The 18043-nt window shown below is 29.9% G+C and overlaps 1 protein-coding gene across 1 annotated transcript in view; it reads right to left on the reverse strand.

Annotated features, from left to right (window-relative positions):
• Positions 1 to 17521, reverse strand: part of LOC130443351 (myb-like protein X) — a 44553-nt gene extending 27032 nt beyond the window's left edge. Inside the window, exons 1-6 of the mRNA XM_056777922.1 lie at positions 16685 to 17521; positions 16577 to 16627; positions 15064 to 15377; positions 14653 to 14847; positions 13805 to 14599; positions 9572 to 12972 (exon numbers count right to left, since the gene is read on the reverse strand). Of these exons, the coding sequence (XP_056633900.1) occupies positions 9572 to 12972; positions 13805 to 14599; positions 14653 to 14847; positions 15064 to 15377; positions 16577 to 16627; positions 16685 to 16970 (5042 nt within the window). The 5' untranslated portion in view covers positions 16971 to 17521. The remainder of the gene's footprint in view (positions 1 to 9571; positions 12973 to 13804; positions 14600 to 14652; positions 14848 to 15063; positions 15378 to 16576; positions 16628 to 16684) is intronic.
• Between the last annotated feature and the right edge of the window lie 522 nt (positions 17522 to 18043).

Raw genomic sequence — 18043 nt, forward strand, 5'->3', positions numbered from 1 at the left:
GACCAACAGTGAAGGCAATAAGAAAATTAATAAGAAAGAGGACCCGCTGATCATTAGAGCGATTAGCAGAATCTCGAGTGAATATTATAAACAAGTTTTTACTCCTAACCACTTGTTTTTAACTCACAAGAATCTGCATCTTATAGAGATTGCGAAATAAAAAACAAAATAGGTAGAATATTGTGAAGAAAGGAAGAGATTAACCGGATACAGTATAAACACGGAAAATTATCAGTTTTATCAAACGTATCGAGGTGCGGTGGAAATTCTTCTCGAAATGAGCGTTCTTTGATGAATTTTACAAGGGACGTGTGAGAACCAAATACATATTTTGGAAACGAAGATAAATAGTTTTCAAAAACGAAAATGGAATGATTGAAAAATGCTGTTATCTTTATATCGCTTTTCAAGGTTAATATATGGAACCGATTTGGACAAAAACATTCCTTTGATAGGAAACTAAATAACGTGATAAAAATCCACGATATCGTATTGGCAGACCGGTTGAAGAAGCTTGTGGATTATATTGAACATAGGAAGCTATTGGCACTGTAAGCAACCATAAGAACACTTCAGAGTAGTATTTGACGCTGTTTAAGCGTCATCCTAAAAAGTTTCTGCTTTGTTTTATGACAGTAGACGAAACATGAATCCACTGGCTCACAACTCCGCACTCTCCACGGCTAAATTGGGCTAGGAACTGCTATCGCATCCACCGTAGTCCTTATATTTGGTCCCGGGGGACTTCTTGATTCAAAGCATAAGTTTGAGTCAAATAAGGAGGTTAAAGAAGTCGAAGCATCGCTGGGTTAAGTGTATCGAACAAGAAGGTCACTATATTGAAAAATGAATCGCCAATTGTTCTAATTTTATTTTGTATGTTAAACTTATCGGAATATCCTCTTATGTTTTTTCACTGAGTGTCTTTTCTGTTTGTTTTTCAACTTTTATAATGTTGATATACATACAGAAACAAGGAATAATACGCCAGAGGTAAGGACAGTATACCCCTCACTGAAAGGGTTAAAATAAATTAAAATTTCAAGTCTCATTAAATTCACAAAAAAAAATAAAAATCGTTCAATGCGGTCAATGTGTGTGTGAGCAAATAATTTTCAAAAAAACGTACCACACAGCCTTAGAAGCATCCAGAAATACTATAGGTATTTATAATTAATCCAAAATATATCAATATATATACAATACATAAAAAAAAAGAAAAACACTTATATTAATTCCTAATTATCAGTATTCTAGAATTAAATCTAAAGTTCACTTTTCAATGTAAAGGGGTATGACGTGTATTTATAAACTTAGATCGAAATTTTTTGTTAATTCAGTCTCAATAAACATGTAGTTATAATTATTTATAAAACAATTAATGATGATAATGTTTTGAAATAATCTGAAAAAAAGTGATTCTCCGAAGTCTCCTGATCTTATTCTAAAACAGTTGTAGAGAAAGTGGTCTTTATAATTTCTCTACTTCTCTAGTTTAATAGAAATTAAGTTGATTCGTTGTTTCCTATATTTGCTTCTTATTCTGTATATTTTGTATAAAAATAAATGAAAAGGAAGTATCCAAGTGAAATTCAAGACGGAACACTAATGACTACAAAATATATTTTGAAATAAATTTTTTTCCGAAAGAAATTTTTTGAATTATGAAAGGAGCGGTTTTATACGAGTTGCGTTTCGCGGTCTGTTTAATCCGGGTCGTAAACTAATTGCGTCCCGAAGACCTTCCAAGAACTGTGGTACTAAATACTTCTGTAAACTAATCACACTTCCCAGGATTGCTGATATCTATAGTTTATTTCAGAAAGGTATAGAGGAATAATACCTCATTAGGTATGCAAAGGGACCACAGAGTGACCCAACGAATATTTAAGCCACTTTCATAGTTTGGCATTGATTTCATTGTAAAATTCTTTTTCAAGTGCAGGTAGTACCACCCGGGTTGAGGTAAATTTATTGGTTTAGCCTATTGTTATCCATTCACAAACACTGAAAATAATGTGCCAAAGGCGGGTCGGTAGGATACTCGTAAAAAGGAAAGAATTTTATTTTAACAAAATAAAAATTAGGCATTATGTAAACTGTAAACGGTACCTGTTAAGCGCAAAACGTAACTGTATAATCTACTACCAAAGTAATCCCTACACAATATTTCTATATTGACACTTCAGGCCAGAAAACATACTTTCACTAATTCTCTTACGCAATTACTTGAAATTTTAATATTACAAACAATACTATTTCAAGACCTACACCGAAATTGAGCCGAACTGGACGGAATTCCTCATTTTATTACTCTATACCTTTCTGAAATAGACTATAAATATTGATTTCTGGTTAACCATTCTTTTACCTGGAGTATGATCAAAATACATAACTAATCATATTATGTTGGGATAACTATTATGGATAGGGATAAATTTATAGTAATTGGTTGACCTAACCCAACCAAAAATATTTTTGCAAATTTTATTCCCTCTACGAAATGCTTTATTTTATTCATTACCTACGACTTTTTGACTATAATCCAGTAATTCCAACATTCTAACAATCCGGCACCCTCCGGTTTTTAATAGTGCCGGATTATTGAGATTATACTGTATAAATATCTTTAAGATGATAAAAGATATAATTTGACAATGAAGCGTTTGGAACAATATTCAGTAATAAATTGTTTTCAAGACGATTAGATTTTATTTAGTAGTAAGTAACTTGTTTTGTGTACCTAAATATTTTCATAATTATTTCTTGTATTATTTTTTTCACAGAATGTGATACTTTATTTTTAGAAAATATAAACCTTTTTAAGAACTTTTTTCTATTTTGTGCTTATAAATCCGGTCTTTAGGGTGGACAACTGACTGGTGGTGTACATATATTCATCCAATTTTATAACGAATTTTCATGCGGACTCCACTAGAGACGACGAAAACCCCTAAGTAGTAAAATTGAACTCATTTCCGGCAATATTTTCCGAGTTATAAATGTTTAATTTTTTAACCATTCGAGATGAACTTTTCAAAATGCAAATTTCATTTCTTATTCATAATTTTTGTTCAGAAAGTTTCTCGAGGTTCTCCCGAATCGAATGAACTTTGTTGCATATTGATCTTGATTCTATTTATAAAATAAACTGTTTTTTATGTTAGGCCACAAAATTTTTTAATAAATAAATTTACTTAATTCGAAATATTCGATAATTTTGTCCATACGGTATAAATCAAGAGACTGTAAATTCTTTAAGAATAAAAGTACCACTTTTTTACATTACTAACAATTACTGTGATGACATTTTTATGATTTCAACTCATCCCTTATACCTTAATGTGTACTTGTTATTGAAAAAGATACTTTAGTAAAAATACAACATCAGGAAAACACCAATTTTGATCCTAACAGTGGACAGCAACAAAATTTTAATACATGAAGCACCTTCTAATTGCATAAATGAGAAGCTTGTTTCCAAAACATACTAAAGCCACAAAAATGCAAATCGCTGTACTTTGTGTTGTATATTTCTTTCCTATATGCGATCAAAATGTCATTTTGTACCAAAGTGATTTACATCCATTCGAAAATAATAGAACTAAAATCGATTTTGAGCCAAAGTGTACAACATCCAAATGTTTTGTATGTTCAAAATCCATTTTAACCAATAAACGACATTTACAGTTTTGTTTCACATTTGAATTTAAGAACCTTATTCTTCAAGTAGCGTCTCTATTACTTGGTTATTTTTCTATAAATCTGTACTTAATCGTTTAAGAAACGACTGACGAGAAGTTCAATCTACTTCAAATCCAAGAAAGCGGAAAATAGATAAAAATTGGAGAGGATTGTTGCTAAGAAAAACTGGTACGAATACATGTTACCACATGATGGTAGAGTATGTGAAACCACAAAATTACCAGCTGCTATTATACGTGCTTTCCATTATAATCTCAAGAATTGCTTTTAAATGTTTTTGATTTTAGGTCTGTTCTGTTTTAAAATTAGTTTTTTTAATGATTTTATATCACCTGCATCATGAACATCAAAATAAAATCAAAATGGAAATTAAGTATTTTCCTTAATTCTTACTAAATATGTAGCATAAATCAATTAAATTATTCGTTTTATTGGAATTTACAAAATAAAGATATAAATTTTACTCAAATTATTTAGATCTTTTTTATCATTTAAAGCTTTTGGTTCTTATGAATGTGAATAATTTTTAAAAATACTCTTTTTCTGGTATTAGATTCCGTTCCAAGAATCTTTATAATTGCATTTTTTTGATATTTCATCACCCGTTAATGCAGTTTTATTTTTTTTATCGTATTAATGACCTTTTAGTCTATTTCCTAAATACTGATTTGTCTGCCCTATGTAGACAGCGTCACAATTAGTACAGGGCATATATAATATTACTTCTGTCGTTTTTTGATGTTTTATATTTTAATTTAGTGAAATATTTGGATAATGTATTATGTCCTCTACAACTAAAATCATATTTATCGATATAATTCAACAGTTTTTGGGAAAGTTTCTGTTTTGCTTTTCAATTGATTGTAATTTATCATTTTATTCTGGATAACTAGTTTCTTTCAATGCAGTTTTTGCGTTTTGAAAGGGGCAGACATCTCCATATTTAGAAAATAAACTAAAAGGTCAACAATACGATAAAAAAATGGAACTGCATTAACGAACCACAAAATAACAAAAAAACATAAATTTAATTATAAAATATAATATAAATAATTTAAGTAAAATTTATAGCTCTATTTTGTAAATTCTAATAAAACTACAAATAATTTAATTAATTACTGCTACATATTTGAGATGTAAGGACTAAGGAAAAAATAAATTTCTATTTTGATTTTGTTTTTATTTTGATGCTCATAATTTAAGTGATGTATTGACTAATATAAATACGCAAATTGTCAGTATCAATAATATGTTTTGATAAAGACTTGAAATTAGTTGAAACGTCAATTTTTATCTATCTTTTAAAAATTATTTAAAAAAAAATTATATTAATAATTTTGAAAAAGAAGAGACCTAAAATCAAAAACATTTATAGACAAATCAAAATGTTTAAGAAATAAAAAAATTGCAACATTTCTGGAAATATGATACTGCTTTTTCGCAATAAAAGCTTCATAAATGCGTCCGACACCGGTGGAGCACCGAAAAGACACAGACCGAATGAAGATAGATCTGAAGGCCCTATAAGAGTATAATATTCGGTTCAATCTAATCCACACCCTGTACTAGATGAAGCAGAATCAACCTTTGCCAAAAACACTAAACAGGTATGGTATTACCTTCTTGGGGTGATGAACACGGAAAACTAAATAAAGAAAACGTATCTTTTCATCTGTAGTTAGAATCAGAACGAGGAAGAAGTTGCATCTTGTTTATGATAGTTCTTCAAAATTAATATGATTGTTAGGGATATAAAAACCATTCGATTATTTTCTCGACAGTTCTTCGCAAAATAAGAATTACACAACACTTTTGATGGTAATGATTTTGTCGTGGAAGTACAAAGTCAACAATGAATGGTTTTTCCCAGAACCTGGCCATTCATACATGTCAGGGGATCTGGCATTTGATTTTCTTGAAAAAAAAACTTCGAAAAAAAGAAAGTATCATATTTCCTCATGAATATGATGAAATTGTAGAATCTGTTGGAACTTATACACTGTTCCATATAACTTTAAATAGATGAGCATAAGTTACTAGGAAAGTAGTGACATCTAATAACAGAGGCGAGACGTATAGTTATCAATCACACAGCTCCAAAGATTGGTCTTGTTCTTTCTTAAATCTCACCTCCCATTTGTGAGCACAGTTCTTAAGAGAGGCATGAAAAGAGAACTGATATAATTTTTCTGCTCAAAAAAATGGGATTCAAAGTTGAAAATGTTACAGAGACGATTTGCAAAAGATCCAAGATAACAACAGGGAAGATTCAGATTAAACATTCTTTAATATTATCAACTATTAGTTTTATAAACAACATTTATGTACTATTTAAGTTACAAGACATTATTAGTCTCTTTTAATTCCCAAACGTATTACATCCCAATTTTTTTCACAAAATGTACTAAATTCAAATAGTTTTTCTTTGTAAAATTGATTTGACATATTCTTTGAGAAGAAAACAAAATATTGAGATGAAAGTATCAGAAAAGCACAAGAAAAAAAGTTGATTTCTGAAAATTATCATTTAACGGATTTTGTACTTTTTGGAAATAAGCTTCTCAATTATAAATTGGTTATATAAATTATAGATCAATAAAATTGTAATAATATGAAAATTAATCATTGTCGCATGCAAAATTTCAAATTTAAAAAAAATGTAGAAGTTTAATTAATGAAAGAAACAATTGGAAGATAAATGCGATAATCAAAGATTGTTTTTTACCAATGAAAATGATGCTTAAGATCAATAAAGTACTTGATGGTTTGGAACAAAAATAATTTTGGATAGTTATATACAACTTTTATTATAATTTTTTTCAATTTTTTGATCAATTTATAGAAAAAAAATTATTGAAAATTCAAAAATTTTGTAGGTAGTTCAAACATTTCAGGTAAGACCTCCACATTGCCAGATGTCACAGGTATAAAATAAATATAAAATACGTTTATTATGATTTTAATTTTTAACGTGATTATTTTATACTGTAAGAGCTTAACTTATAAAAGTTTTATTCACTTTATTCTTATATATAGAAAAATCATTTATTTATACGTAACTAATAAATAAGAACTGTATAACAACACACGCTACGTTGCCCTCAACGATAACCTCGTGATCATCAAGCAGACAAGTGCTCAATGTTTTTATTAAACCTAGGACGTCAAAACTGAAAACCAATGAGAAACGTTTTCTTCTGTAATTCAAAATTTGAAATGTTTGCGATTTTCAATTAAATATTTAGATATTATTTTTTCACGTTTAATTGAATATTTTACTTTCTGACCTTATTTCATATCAAGAACTCATAAAATAAACAAAAAAATATAAACTTTTAAAAAAATGCAAGTACCATATTAAAGGCTTCGTAGATAAACACCTTTATATTGACAATTTGCAGTTATAACATCCTCAATCTATCGAAAATTCAATAATTTTACGATATATTAAAAACTGGTGGTAAGTTGGGAGACAATAAAAACGGCCTACCATCTCCCCTGGGAGGGCCTATTGGGGTTGGCGTGAGGTAAATCTAGCTGTAATTTGACATTGTTCAGTTAGTTATTATGATTTTTTGTGAATTCACTTCATTTTTTATAATTTGAATAATGTACCAGCCAAATATAAGAAAATATTATATTCGATTTGAAATAAATAACACTGTAAAATGAAACCGAATAAGAGACTACTAAATACTTCAAATAAACAACAAACTTTTATAGAATTCAAAATATTAACTAGAAACCTTTATGGACTTTTTCATAGACAATATTTTGACTGAATCTTTATTAACGGTGTATATCTAAGAAGTCTTTAATTCAAAAGCTTATTTTTTTATGGCTATTTGATTAAAAATTTGTAGATATTGTGGAGAAATACAGTATTTAATTTATAAATAATCTATACGTTTTTATGTATCTTTGGAAAATAACAACGAACTATATTTAAAAAATTTTGATCTGAATAGAAAAGAAAAAAATGGAATTGGTCATAGAAACACAAAATATATGATATTCATTCGAATTTATTGTTTAATTTCAAGAGTATTCTTGTCTAAAATACACTCATCCCAATCATAGCGATAAAGACAAGATGGAAAGGTTTTTCCACCAGCATTGATGGTGAATATGATGCTTTCAGCTTTGTTAAATAAACTGTATCAAGTTGATAATTATGCCTCCACATTGAACATATTGATATATGATTCGATATGTATTTTTAATAAAAAAAAAACTTAATACTGAAAAAAATATAGACAGCAAATAATAAATGTATCAACTATAAGTTTATCCCTGCAAAGATCACAGACATGCCAATAGAATAAGTACGACTTTAACAACAGAAAATAACTGTTCTGGTTACCCTACACGTGCTACTGTAACAGATAACTAGTCAGTTCCAAAGATTAAAGATCATAAAGATAAACTGCAACTTCTGTCACTTTAATTAACCCTTTGATTTAATCACCTATTTCACAAGGATCATCAGTGGTCAAAGCAAAATAAAAAGGTCACTGCTACAATTTCAACACTGACTTCAAATACGCAAAAAATAAATAATAATACTATAAAATAAATTCGTCCAACAAGAGAGAACAATATTATTAAAAATTTTCTATTTGACTCTGAGAGTGATGAGCTTTTGAAGACAGTCCAGATGTAAGAGAGAAAGATGGGTCATGAAAATCCTATTTGTATCTGAGGATGATAAAAAATCTCTTACACCAAGATGCCAAAGAAAGACAAACACAAGTAATGAAGATCCTATTTAAATCTGAGAAATATGTGAAACCTTTTGATATCCGGATGTGAAATGAAAAGATAGACTACAAAGATCTATTTGAATCTGAATATGGCAAAAAACCTTTTTAAGAAGACCCACATTCAAAATAAAGACAGGTCTTGAAGATCCTATTTGAATCTGAGACTTATGAAAAACCTTTTGAAGCCCAAATATAACATAAAAAGACAGGTCACATTTGAATCTAAGAAAACCTCTTAAGATCCAGTTGCAGAATGGAAAAAAAACAGGTCACATAAATCCTATTTGCATCTAAAAATTATGTAAAACTTTCAAATACCCAGGTGGAACTTCATATTGATGAATGTAAGTACATATATTTCGATTATCTCATTTAAAACCTGATGCATACTAAGGTCAATGAATTATTTTCTTTCTGCTCATTCTTAACAGGTTTGTCCAACTTATTTGAACAATGTGTTGATCAAGATATTATATAAAACAGTATACCCATTAAGGAGAAAAGTGTTGCTTAACTATTTGGTAGGAGGCGCCTTTCCGAATTAGATCACTAAAGAATTTCAGTACCACTAGATCCGAGTATATGGATCTCAGTAAAATGAAACTACACCTCTTAACTATCACCTTAAGAGATTAGTTCTAGTAGAAACTGGCGATTGTAGATTCTGTATGGAGGAGGAAGATTTCAGGTTTAACTAGTTCTAGAATGTCTTGCCTATACAAGCATATGCAAAAAATGCTTTAGACAAGAAATCTGTAAGAGAGAAGTTCCTTGAAGTGAACTATAAATGTTGAAAACATCTACAATAGGTGGCATAATATACCTCAAGGTTGCAGTGCAATGAGACACGTAAACTATGTCTCCAACTATTTGGTGTCCATCAAATTACCCTATATTTCAGAACATTTGTAATATGGATAAGTTACAAATAATAAAGTTGCATCATAGTGACTTAAATTTTTTATAAAATTAGAGCACATATTAAAACTCCTATATATTTGTTTGCCAATATTAATTACTTCTCATAAAATGAAAAGTCTGTTTTGAACATTTTGAAGATGCTTTATGTATAGAACTATTAAGGTTTACCCTAAAAAACTCACTTTTGTAAGAGATTCTCGAGACTATCAGCTATAGAGTTAGTATCATCCGCAATACTTGATTCTTCACACGAACCTTCCACAATTTTAGATAAATCATCAACAATCGATTCCAATTCATTACTATTACTAACTTTGTTTTCACATTTATTCACACTGCTAGTATCACTAACAAATTGTTCGTTAACTCTACTTCCTTCTATTTCTGCTATCTGTTCACTTATAACTTGGGCAATGTGAAAACCTGGTTCATTTGAACTACTCATTTCTTCAGTTCCAAGAGGAAAATCGACAGCTCGAGATTTATGATCTCGATCAGTTTCTGAAACAACAGGTACAGACTCTGCTTGTACGTTAGAACTACTTACATTGCCACACCTTTCATATGGTACATGGCTATTATCTAAGTCAGTTTCCAATAAGTTTGACTTATTTGGACCTGCAGAGTTTTCAGGAATTTGCTGTGGTAAAATGGTTTCTTTTTGATTGAAATCAAGAGGTTGGACATTTTCACATAAAGAAAATGGAGTTGAAGGAATTTCTTCACTTCTATTGTTAATATCACAATCTACTTCTGATAAACTATTTATTAAAACATGTTCTGTAGTATTATATTTTTCTTCTGGATTATAACTCTGCTTATTATGTTGCAACAACTGTGAATTTGAATCCTTATAATGATTTTCATCTGTTTGTGACATCAATTCATTGTGATCAGTTTCCATTGGTTGACTTTCTATCAGATTATTCTGTGATTGTGTTGAATGTACTCCAACAAATTTGTTCATCAGTTCACTTTCATCATTAGGTAACTGAAGTTGTGTATTGAAACTACTATCTTGATAGACCAATTCATTTTCGTTATATGACAGCTTTGGAATCTTAGGAACATTTGAACTACTTTCAATGTCATCTCTAAGTTGACTTTCATCACATGAAGATTCTATTAGATGCGGATCACTAGTATTATGTCTGTCAAAATTATTTTTATCTTGTCGATGATCCTCAAGATTATTAGTTGTAAAATGTTTTTCATCACTAGCACCTGCCGCAACTTCACTATTTCTTTCAAAACTTATAGTATGAATTTCATCAGAAAGTGGTGGACCATATGAAGTACTTTCTTGGATACAGACAGGTTGGTTTTCATCATATGATACTATATGTGATAAAGCAGAACTATTTTCAGTAAAGCTGTTACCTACAGGTTGAATACTATCAGAAAGTACTATTGCAGTCTTTGTAGTACTTGAATTATTCTCTTGGATACATACAGGTTGGTTTTCTTCATATGATACTACATGTGATAAAATATCATAACTGCTTTTTTCAAACCTATTGTTCATTGTTTGATTTTCAACTCGAGACGGTAGTATTTCCCTTTGTGGAACATTAGAACTACTTTCTTCATTATATATCGATGAATATTCATCAGTGTGGATTGTTTCAGAACTTTCTTCTTCTCTTCTATAATCAGATTGAACCTCATTTTCAGTATTTGATATATCAAAACTAGCCTTGTTATTGATACAACTCACAAGTGCAATATTTTCTATTTGTGATGAATTTTGATCAACAAAATCAGTTTTCTGAGATATATTAATAGTTTGTTGGTACATAGAATCATTTTCAACGAGTGTAGCTAAATTATTCTGATCTTTAAGTAGAGGTTGAATTTGGAGCATATCCAATGTATTTGATTTCTTTATCAAATATTGATCTTTTGGATCAAGGATTTCTCCAGTAACTTGACAGTCTGTAGAAGAATTATCTGCAGATTCACTATAACAATTGTTTTCTTCCCCATAATATTCATTCATTGGCTGAATTTCATCAGAATTGGGTTTCGAGGTTAGATTTCTTCCTAAATTATCAAAACCTTCACTCATTTCGTGATCCATATTTTCGGGATTGTTTTCAGATATATTTTGGTGATCTATTGGAATATTCCCCGATTGAGGAGCAAATTGGGCCTCCATTTGATAATCATCAATATCGTTTTGGTTATTTTTATCATCGGATACTTTTGAACTATCTTCAAAGTGATAAATCTGATCCATTTTTGAATCATCTAATGTGTAATCTTTATGTAAACTTGAATAACTTATTGATATTATTGGTTTTTCATCCACTGAATATGTTTTATTAAGTTCGTCAGTATCAATAGCTTGGTTAATATTTGAGCTTGTAGATTGCATTTGTATGGGTTCTGTTTCTACATAATTTTTATCAGTATCGGTATCGATTTCATCACTGAAGTGTGCCTCTGGAATTATGGAAATTGTTGGAGTTTGTTCATTTTCATGATCGAATTTTTCTTCATTTGCAATAGTTTGCAAGGTATTATAGGATGAGGTGACTGTTAATGTTTCTTGGACAACTTGATCAGTTTCTAACTGTCTTGATTCTTGAATCAATGTTATTTGTTGAGTCATAGGTTGTATATCTTCCTCCTCTATCTTATTAATATTCTGTTCATTTTCTGTAAGCAATTCTTCTTTAATTTTGAATGAAAAGTTAGCTGGACAACTAATTAATTCATCATCTTCACTGGTATCCATTTTATTTTGAATTGTATTGTCTTGACTGTGACTCATTGAAGTTGTTGCTTCAGTTGCTTCATTTCCTACTAGTAATAATTGAATCATTTGTTTTCCCAGAGGATTTGAGTTACTATCTTCAGTTTCAATCAATGTTAAAATGGGTTTCTGGTCTTCATTTTGAGATGCTGTTTCATCAAATTCATTAAACTCCTGTTCTTCTTCATATGATGCTTCTATTTCGGTAGTTAGTTGTTCCATTTTTCTATCTTCTTCCTGTTCGCTCACAACATTTGTAATTTTAAATCCCATTTCTCTGCATACATCAGATGATTGACTATCATCTTTTTCTGTTACTACTTCACTTATATGAAACCCCAACGAGTTATCAGTCTGATCCACCATTGTAGTACTATCTGAGCTACTTTGGTTAAGTCCAAGCGGGTCTTCCAATGGATCTTTAATGGCTTTTAATTCGGCTACATTAACAATTTTTAAAGTATGTTGTTCTTCAGGTTTATGAGTTATACTTTGAACATCCATTATTATGGGTTTAGAACGCCTAGTAATACGTCTACCAAAATTATCAAAACTACTGTCATAGCAACCGATCAATTGCTCCTCTACAGATACAGAAGATTCACTAAAACCGACGAGATTGTCTTCTATTTCAATTGAATCGTCATACAGGGGTTCAGATTTGATATCTTGTATTTGCACAAAAGAATCTGCTTGATCTGTATGAGGTTCTCTAACAATTGTGGATTCATCATAGCTCAGATCAGAGGCAGGATGGAAATATTTTGCTACTTTGCTTCTTGGACGTGAGCGAGTACCTTTTCGTGAAAGTGCTGGTGGTGGACTCTAAAAAAATATTAATATATAGGTAATAAATGAGAAAAATTTAATTCGAATTCAATATAAATTTTGTCAGTGTTTCATTATAGGATTTTATTCTAAAATGAATTGTGCCTAGAAGAATAATTTAAAAGGTACCTATACATAAAAATGAGGATCAGTGAAAATTATAGAAGTCTTGTACATGCAAGTTATCAACTCTATACAGAAATTTTGAAAAAAAAAGAATGAAACACTGCTTGGACAAATAACCCAGTGATAATATAGACACAGTAAGAAACTAGAAAAAAATATTATAGAGGAAAAGAAATGTTTCTACTTCTAGAATGAAATCCATAAGGCACAAAAAAATGAAAATGGGAATTAACTTGAAACAATATATAAAATGAAGACATTTAAAAGGGAACAAAACAAGAATGCTTAATAGGAAAAATACACAACAAACAGCTTAATTTGAAAGTACATATCATAAGAATGATAACAGAAAACAAACTGATAAACTAAACAATGAAAAAGGTGAAAAGTTTAAGAGAAAGAAAGTAAAATACACTGAATACGTAGAGAGCAAACAAGGTAAAAATATCATAATGGTAAATAAGCAGACAGATATGGGCAAATTTCAAATGGAAGTGTTCAATTGAGAAGTGCAGACTTGTAAATAGTACATGAAACCTCCAGAATTTTCAATTATTGACGAGATAACTGTTATACAAGGTGAAGATAATAAATATTTTGGCTTGTTTTTTATTAGGAATTAATTGTTTTCAGAATGTAGCTTTACACTATGCACTAATTAAAATCATCTAATTTTTAAATTGAAACTGATAATTTTGCTTACCTCCTCTCTATCATCCGTTAACTTCCTCTTCTTTAATTTTTTCTGTAAAGTACGTTTTACATTAACATTTTTGGGATCCCTGGTAACAGGAAGTTTATTTGGTTTTGGATCTTTTGTTACTTCTTCATATACAGGTTTGAGAAGACCAAAAGGATTTGAAAAATCACTTGTACTTGGAGTATCTTTAGTTATCGGTATTTTTTCTATCACTGGCAGTTTCTCTTTTTCTAATCTTTTGTCACGTTTTTTCGATTCAACAAAAGTTTTTTGTTTGTTTTTCAATATTGGTAGTGGATTTTGAATTACAACTTTAGGTACTTTAGAGCTTTTAACGAGTGGTTTTTCTGGTGATGGAATTATTGTCACTCTTTTCTTTTCCTTGATTTCTTTTGTTTCTTCTTTTTTCTTAGTTTGCTTTTCTTCTTTTCTAGTAAGGTCTTTTTCTTCCCTTTTCTTCAATGGTTTAATTTCTGATATTTTCATTTCATCTTTCTTTTTGATTTCTTTTTCTTCTTTCTTTTTCATCTCCTTTTCTTCTTTCTTTTTGATATCTTTTTCTTCTTTCTTTTTTACTTCCTTTTCCTCTCTCTTCTTCACTTCTTTTTCCTCTTTCTTTTTGATTTCCTTTTCTTCCTTTTTCTTAACTTCTTTTTCTTCCTTTCTCTTGAATTCTCTATCTTCTTTCTTCCTCAATTCTTTTTCCTTTTCATCAATTTTCTCTTCTTTAATGGGAACTATAAATTCTGGTTTTGTGTCTATCATATTCATGTCACGTTGACCAGCAAGTCCTTTTATCTAAAATGTATTAAAGGTATTCAATAAGGTAAAAAATAATGATAAGAAATTACCTTGAGCATTTCCGCAACAGCAAGTAATTCTTCTAGCTTATTCTGAAGAATGTGTACTTCCCCAGAATACATAAAATCACAAAGGCATTTCAAAATCCAGAAAGGTATATCCTTCATAAACAATACTGGATGTTGATATGGGCTAATACTCGCAAGGACTTCTTCGAAATAAGGACTACATGATGATAAAATGACCTAAAAAAAATAAGTTCAACTCACCACCAATACTTTAGTACTCTGTATAATAGAAAAGAGGGATCTAATGACTTGTTTTAGAAGTGTTTTTATACATGTTTGGATTAGATCATAAGAATTTTTAATAAAAATGTTCCCAGAAAACCCTATACATTCACCATTGAAGATATAAAAAATAAACAATTCAACTATAGGTAGATCATATTCATTTCTCACCCTATGACATTTCAAAGTCTGACCATCAGCAACAAGAGTAGCATCTACATATTGTTCTCGGAGCAATAAATTTGGAAAAGTATGCTGCATATTGGAATGGTGACTGTTCCATTTAAGACACACCTCTTCTATGGCCGGGGGAGGTAGTATAGGTGAAGGTGCTGATGGTTTTAGTTGTCTTGTTACTTTCAGTTTTGTTGGGGATAGGGGTTGACTTTGTAAGAGTTGTTCTGATACTGGTGCTTCAGGTGGTGCAGTTAATACTGTTGCTGCTGTCGTAGGAGCTTTCAGACGCTGTTCTAATGGCATAGAATCTAGAATGATAAAAGCTCAATATCTTATTGTTATCAATTAATAATATAAAAAAATTAAACTACAATTCTTCAAATTCATCATAGATTTCAAGAATGCAATAGAAATCTCCTTTAAAAAATAAGGTGTGATCCACTTTAAGTATAATCTAAAATCAAGTAAACGAGCTCCTAGGAAAGCTCCCATATACAAATTTAAAAAAAGATCAGTCTATGCCCAATTCAATTGATCTAATTTTAACAAATACTAAATATGTAGTTCAGTCTAACATCATATTTAAATTTGCTCATTTTTTTAATGAATTCTTAGTTACAATTAGAACAAAGAAATGAAAAAATGTGTCGAGGATGTATGAATCGCTCAAAACATGGTAGTGAATCAGTTTAATAATTTCAACAAATTCTTTAGCTATTGAATATTTTGGTTAATAATAGTCCCGCATATTTTACATATATCATTACTATCTAATAATAATAATTAATAATATAAAGGCCTAGAAAATTTAATTAAAAATATTTATCATAAAATTTCAGTACCTAACGTATCACTTTCCTTAACTTCTTTAGGAATAATATTTTTTTCCTGCTTTTGCAAAAGAAGTCTAGTCTTGCACCTCCACCTCCTGATGTTATATTCAGGCACTCCATAAAGTCTTCGAGCTTCTTTGTTACCTTTTTTTTCAGCAAAACTTACAACAGTTTTTTTAAATTCTGGATCATATACTGTAGGTTTGGTTAACTTTAACTTGTCTAGCATTTGTTTTTTAACATGACGTATTTTAGATTTTTTTAACTTCATGATTCTATACTAAAGAATTGAATGATTTGTAGGTATTTGGTAGTTTATCTCCGAAACATTTTTTACAAATATACTCTATGTGAAATATTTTATTGTCTCACTTGTTTTCAAGTAAACGCGAATTGAAAACAATGGATAATTTCTGAATTTCATAATAATTTATGTAATTAAGGTTTTCTTAATTATACACAAAAACACATAAAAAAGTAATATTGACGATAATTGTGAGAAAAATAAAATTTTGTAAAATTTCAAAAGAAATTTACATGAAGGATACTTTCTGAAATATTTCCTTACTACATGTAGTAAATTTGCATTTTCAAATTAAAATCAAGTACTTTTTGTCAGACTTACATTTAAATTGTGAACGTTAAAAACAATGTCAATATTATAGTGAACAAACCTTCATCGTCGAGTTCAGTCAGTGGTTCCCAAACATTAGTCACATCCAATACTAAAGACAAAAAATAATTTTAAACCTAGCACCACCACTTGTCGTAAAAAGACATACCCTCGTCTTCGTAGTATTTAACACCTATAAAATCATCAGGATGATATAGATGTTGACATTTCTTCCACTTATTTTTTACTTCTTGCAATGTCCTTTTTTCCATACTCACTGAATTGACCTCTTTTGTCACTTCTAGCCAGGCTCTATGTCTAGCAATTTTGTTGATAGCCTTTTTAGAGAATTCTCCATACAAGGTTTCGTAGTGATTACCAACTGTCTTCATTAAAACTTCTATTTCATCTTGTGAAAAATTGCTTTTTCTATGTTTTTTTAGCACTTCGGCCATTTTGAAGTCGATGTTTAGCACTACTACACCAGAACTCGCGATTGAATTTATAATTTATCCACTAACATTTAATAAATTCACTTTATATATCTATATTAAGTAATGTGATACAAAACCAAAAAAATAACACTAATAAATACTTTTTTCTTTGGTGCTAGGCTAGCCCCGTCACTACGAGCAAATCTAGTCATTAACTAAGTACTGTGGTTCTAAAACAATCGTAGAGCAATTGATGTAATCGTTTGATTTCTATTAATCAATAAAAAAAAGTCATTACCGTATACGTATGGCAAGAAGCCGGCAATCTGTACTTCGACACTACATAATCTGTTTGAAATCAGACAAAAAGCACCTATTTTAATCAATTGACACTGGAGATAACCTTACCACAATAGGGTTTTACACTTAACTTAATAATAAAATTGAATAAAACATTCAATCAAATTTGATAATCTATGCTTTGGGGGATACCACTACCAAAAACTACATAATTGTTATCAATATTATTTACAAATTTGGCTGAAAGCAGTCTAGTTGTCACAACAATTCGATCTTATTCGTTTCTCTCGGAAAGCAAGCGCGACAACTCGTTCAAAGCTTTATTCAGATCTACATTGAACTACTTTAGTAACAGTGACAGAAAGCTGGTCAGTCAAGTAATGTTTACTTTTTGGTTGAGAGACCTCGAAGTATTTGCTGAATCGCTTTATCTTACTATTCGCCAGAACAAGATTCGTGGTTGAGATGTAGACGAAGGCTTTACAATGAAAATCAGCGCTGCTCAAAATGTTGTACTTAAAGGATGGAAAAAGAAAAAGTCAATATTTCACCATTTTAAAGTTTATATTTAGGAAATTCAAATCATCGGTTGCTGTTTGATAGTTATAGTATATATAAATAGAAAAATGTATGTAAGGTTATTATTATAAAAAAATGTCATGCAGAAAGGATGAAATTTAAAATTAAATGAATTACAATATTATACAGTTAAAACAATTTAGTCAGTTTCAAAATTCATAGTTCTTACCTGCAGTTGATCCAGATGGCTCATCATTGATTAAAAGATCCAAGAA

Source organism: Diorhabda sublineata, chromosome 4 (assembly GCF_026230105.1).
Source record: "Diorhabda sublineata isolate icDioSubl1.1 chromosome 4, icDioSubl1.1, whole genome shotgun sequence".
Classification (NCBI taxonomy): Eukaryota; Metazoa; Arthropoda; class Insecta; order Coleoptera; family Chrysomelidae; genus Diorhabda; species Diorhabda sublineata.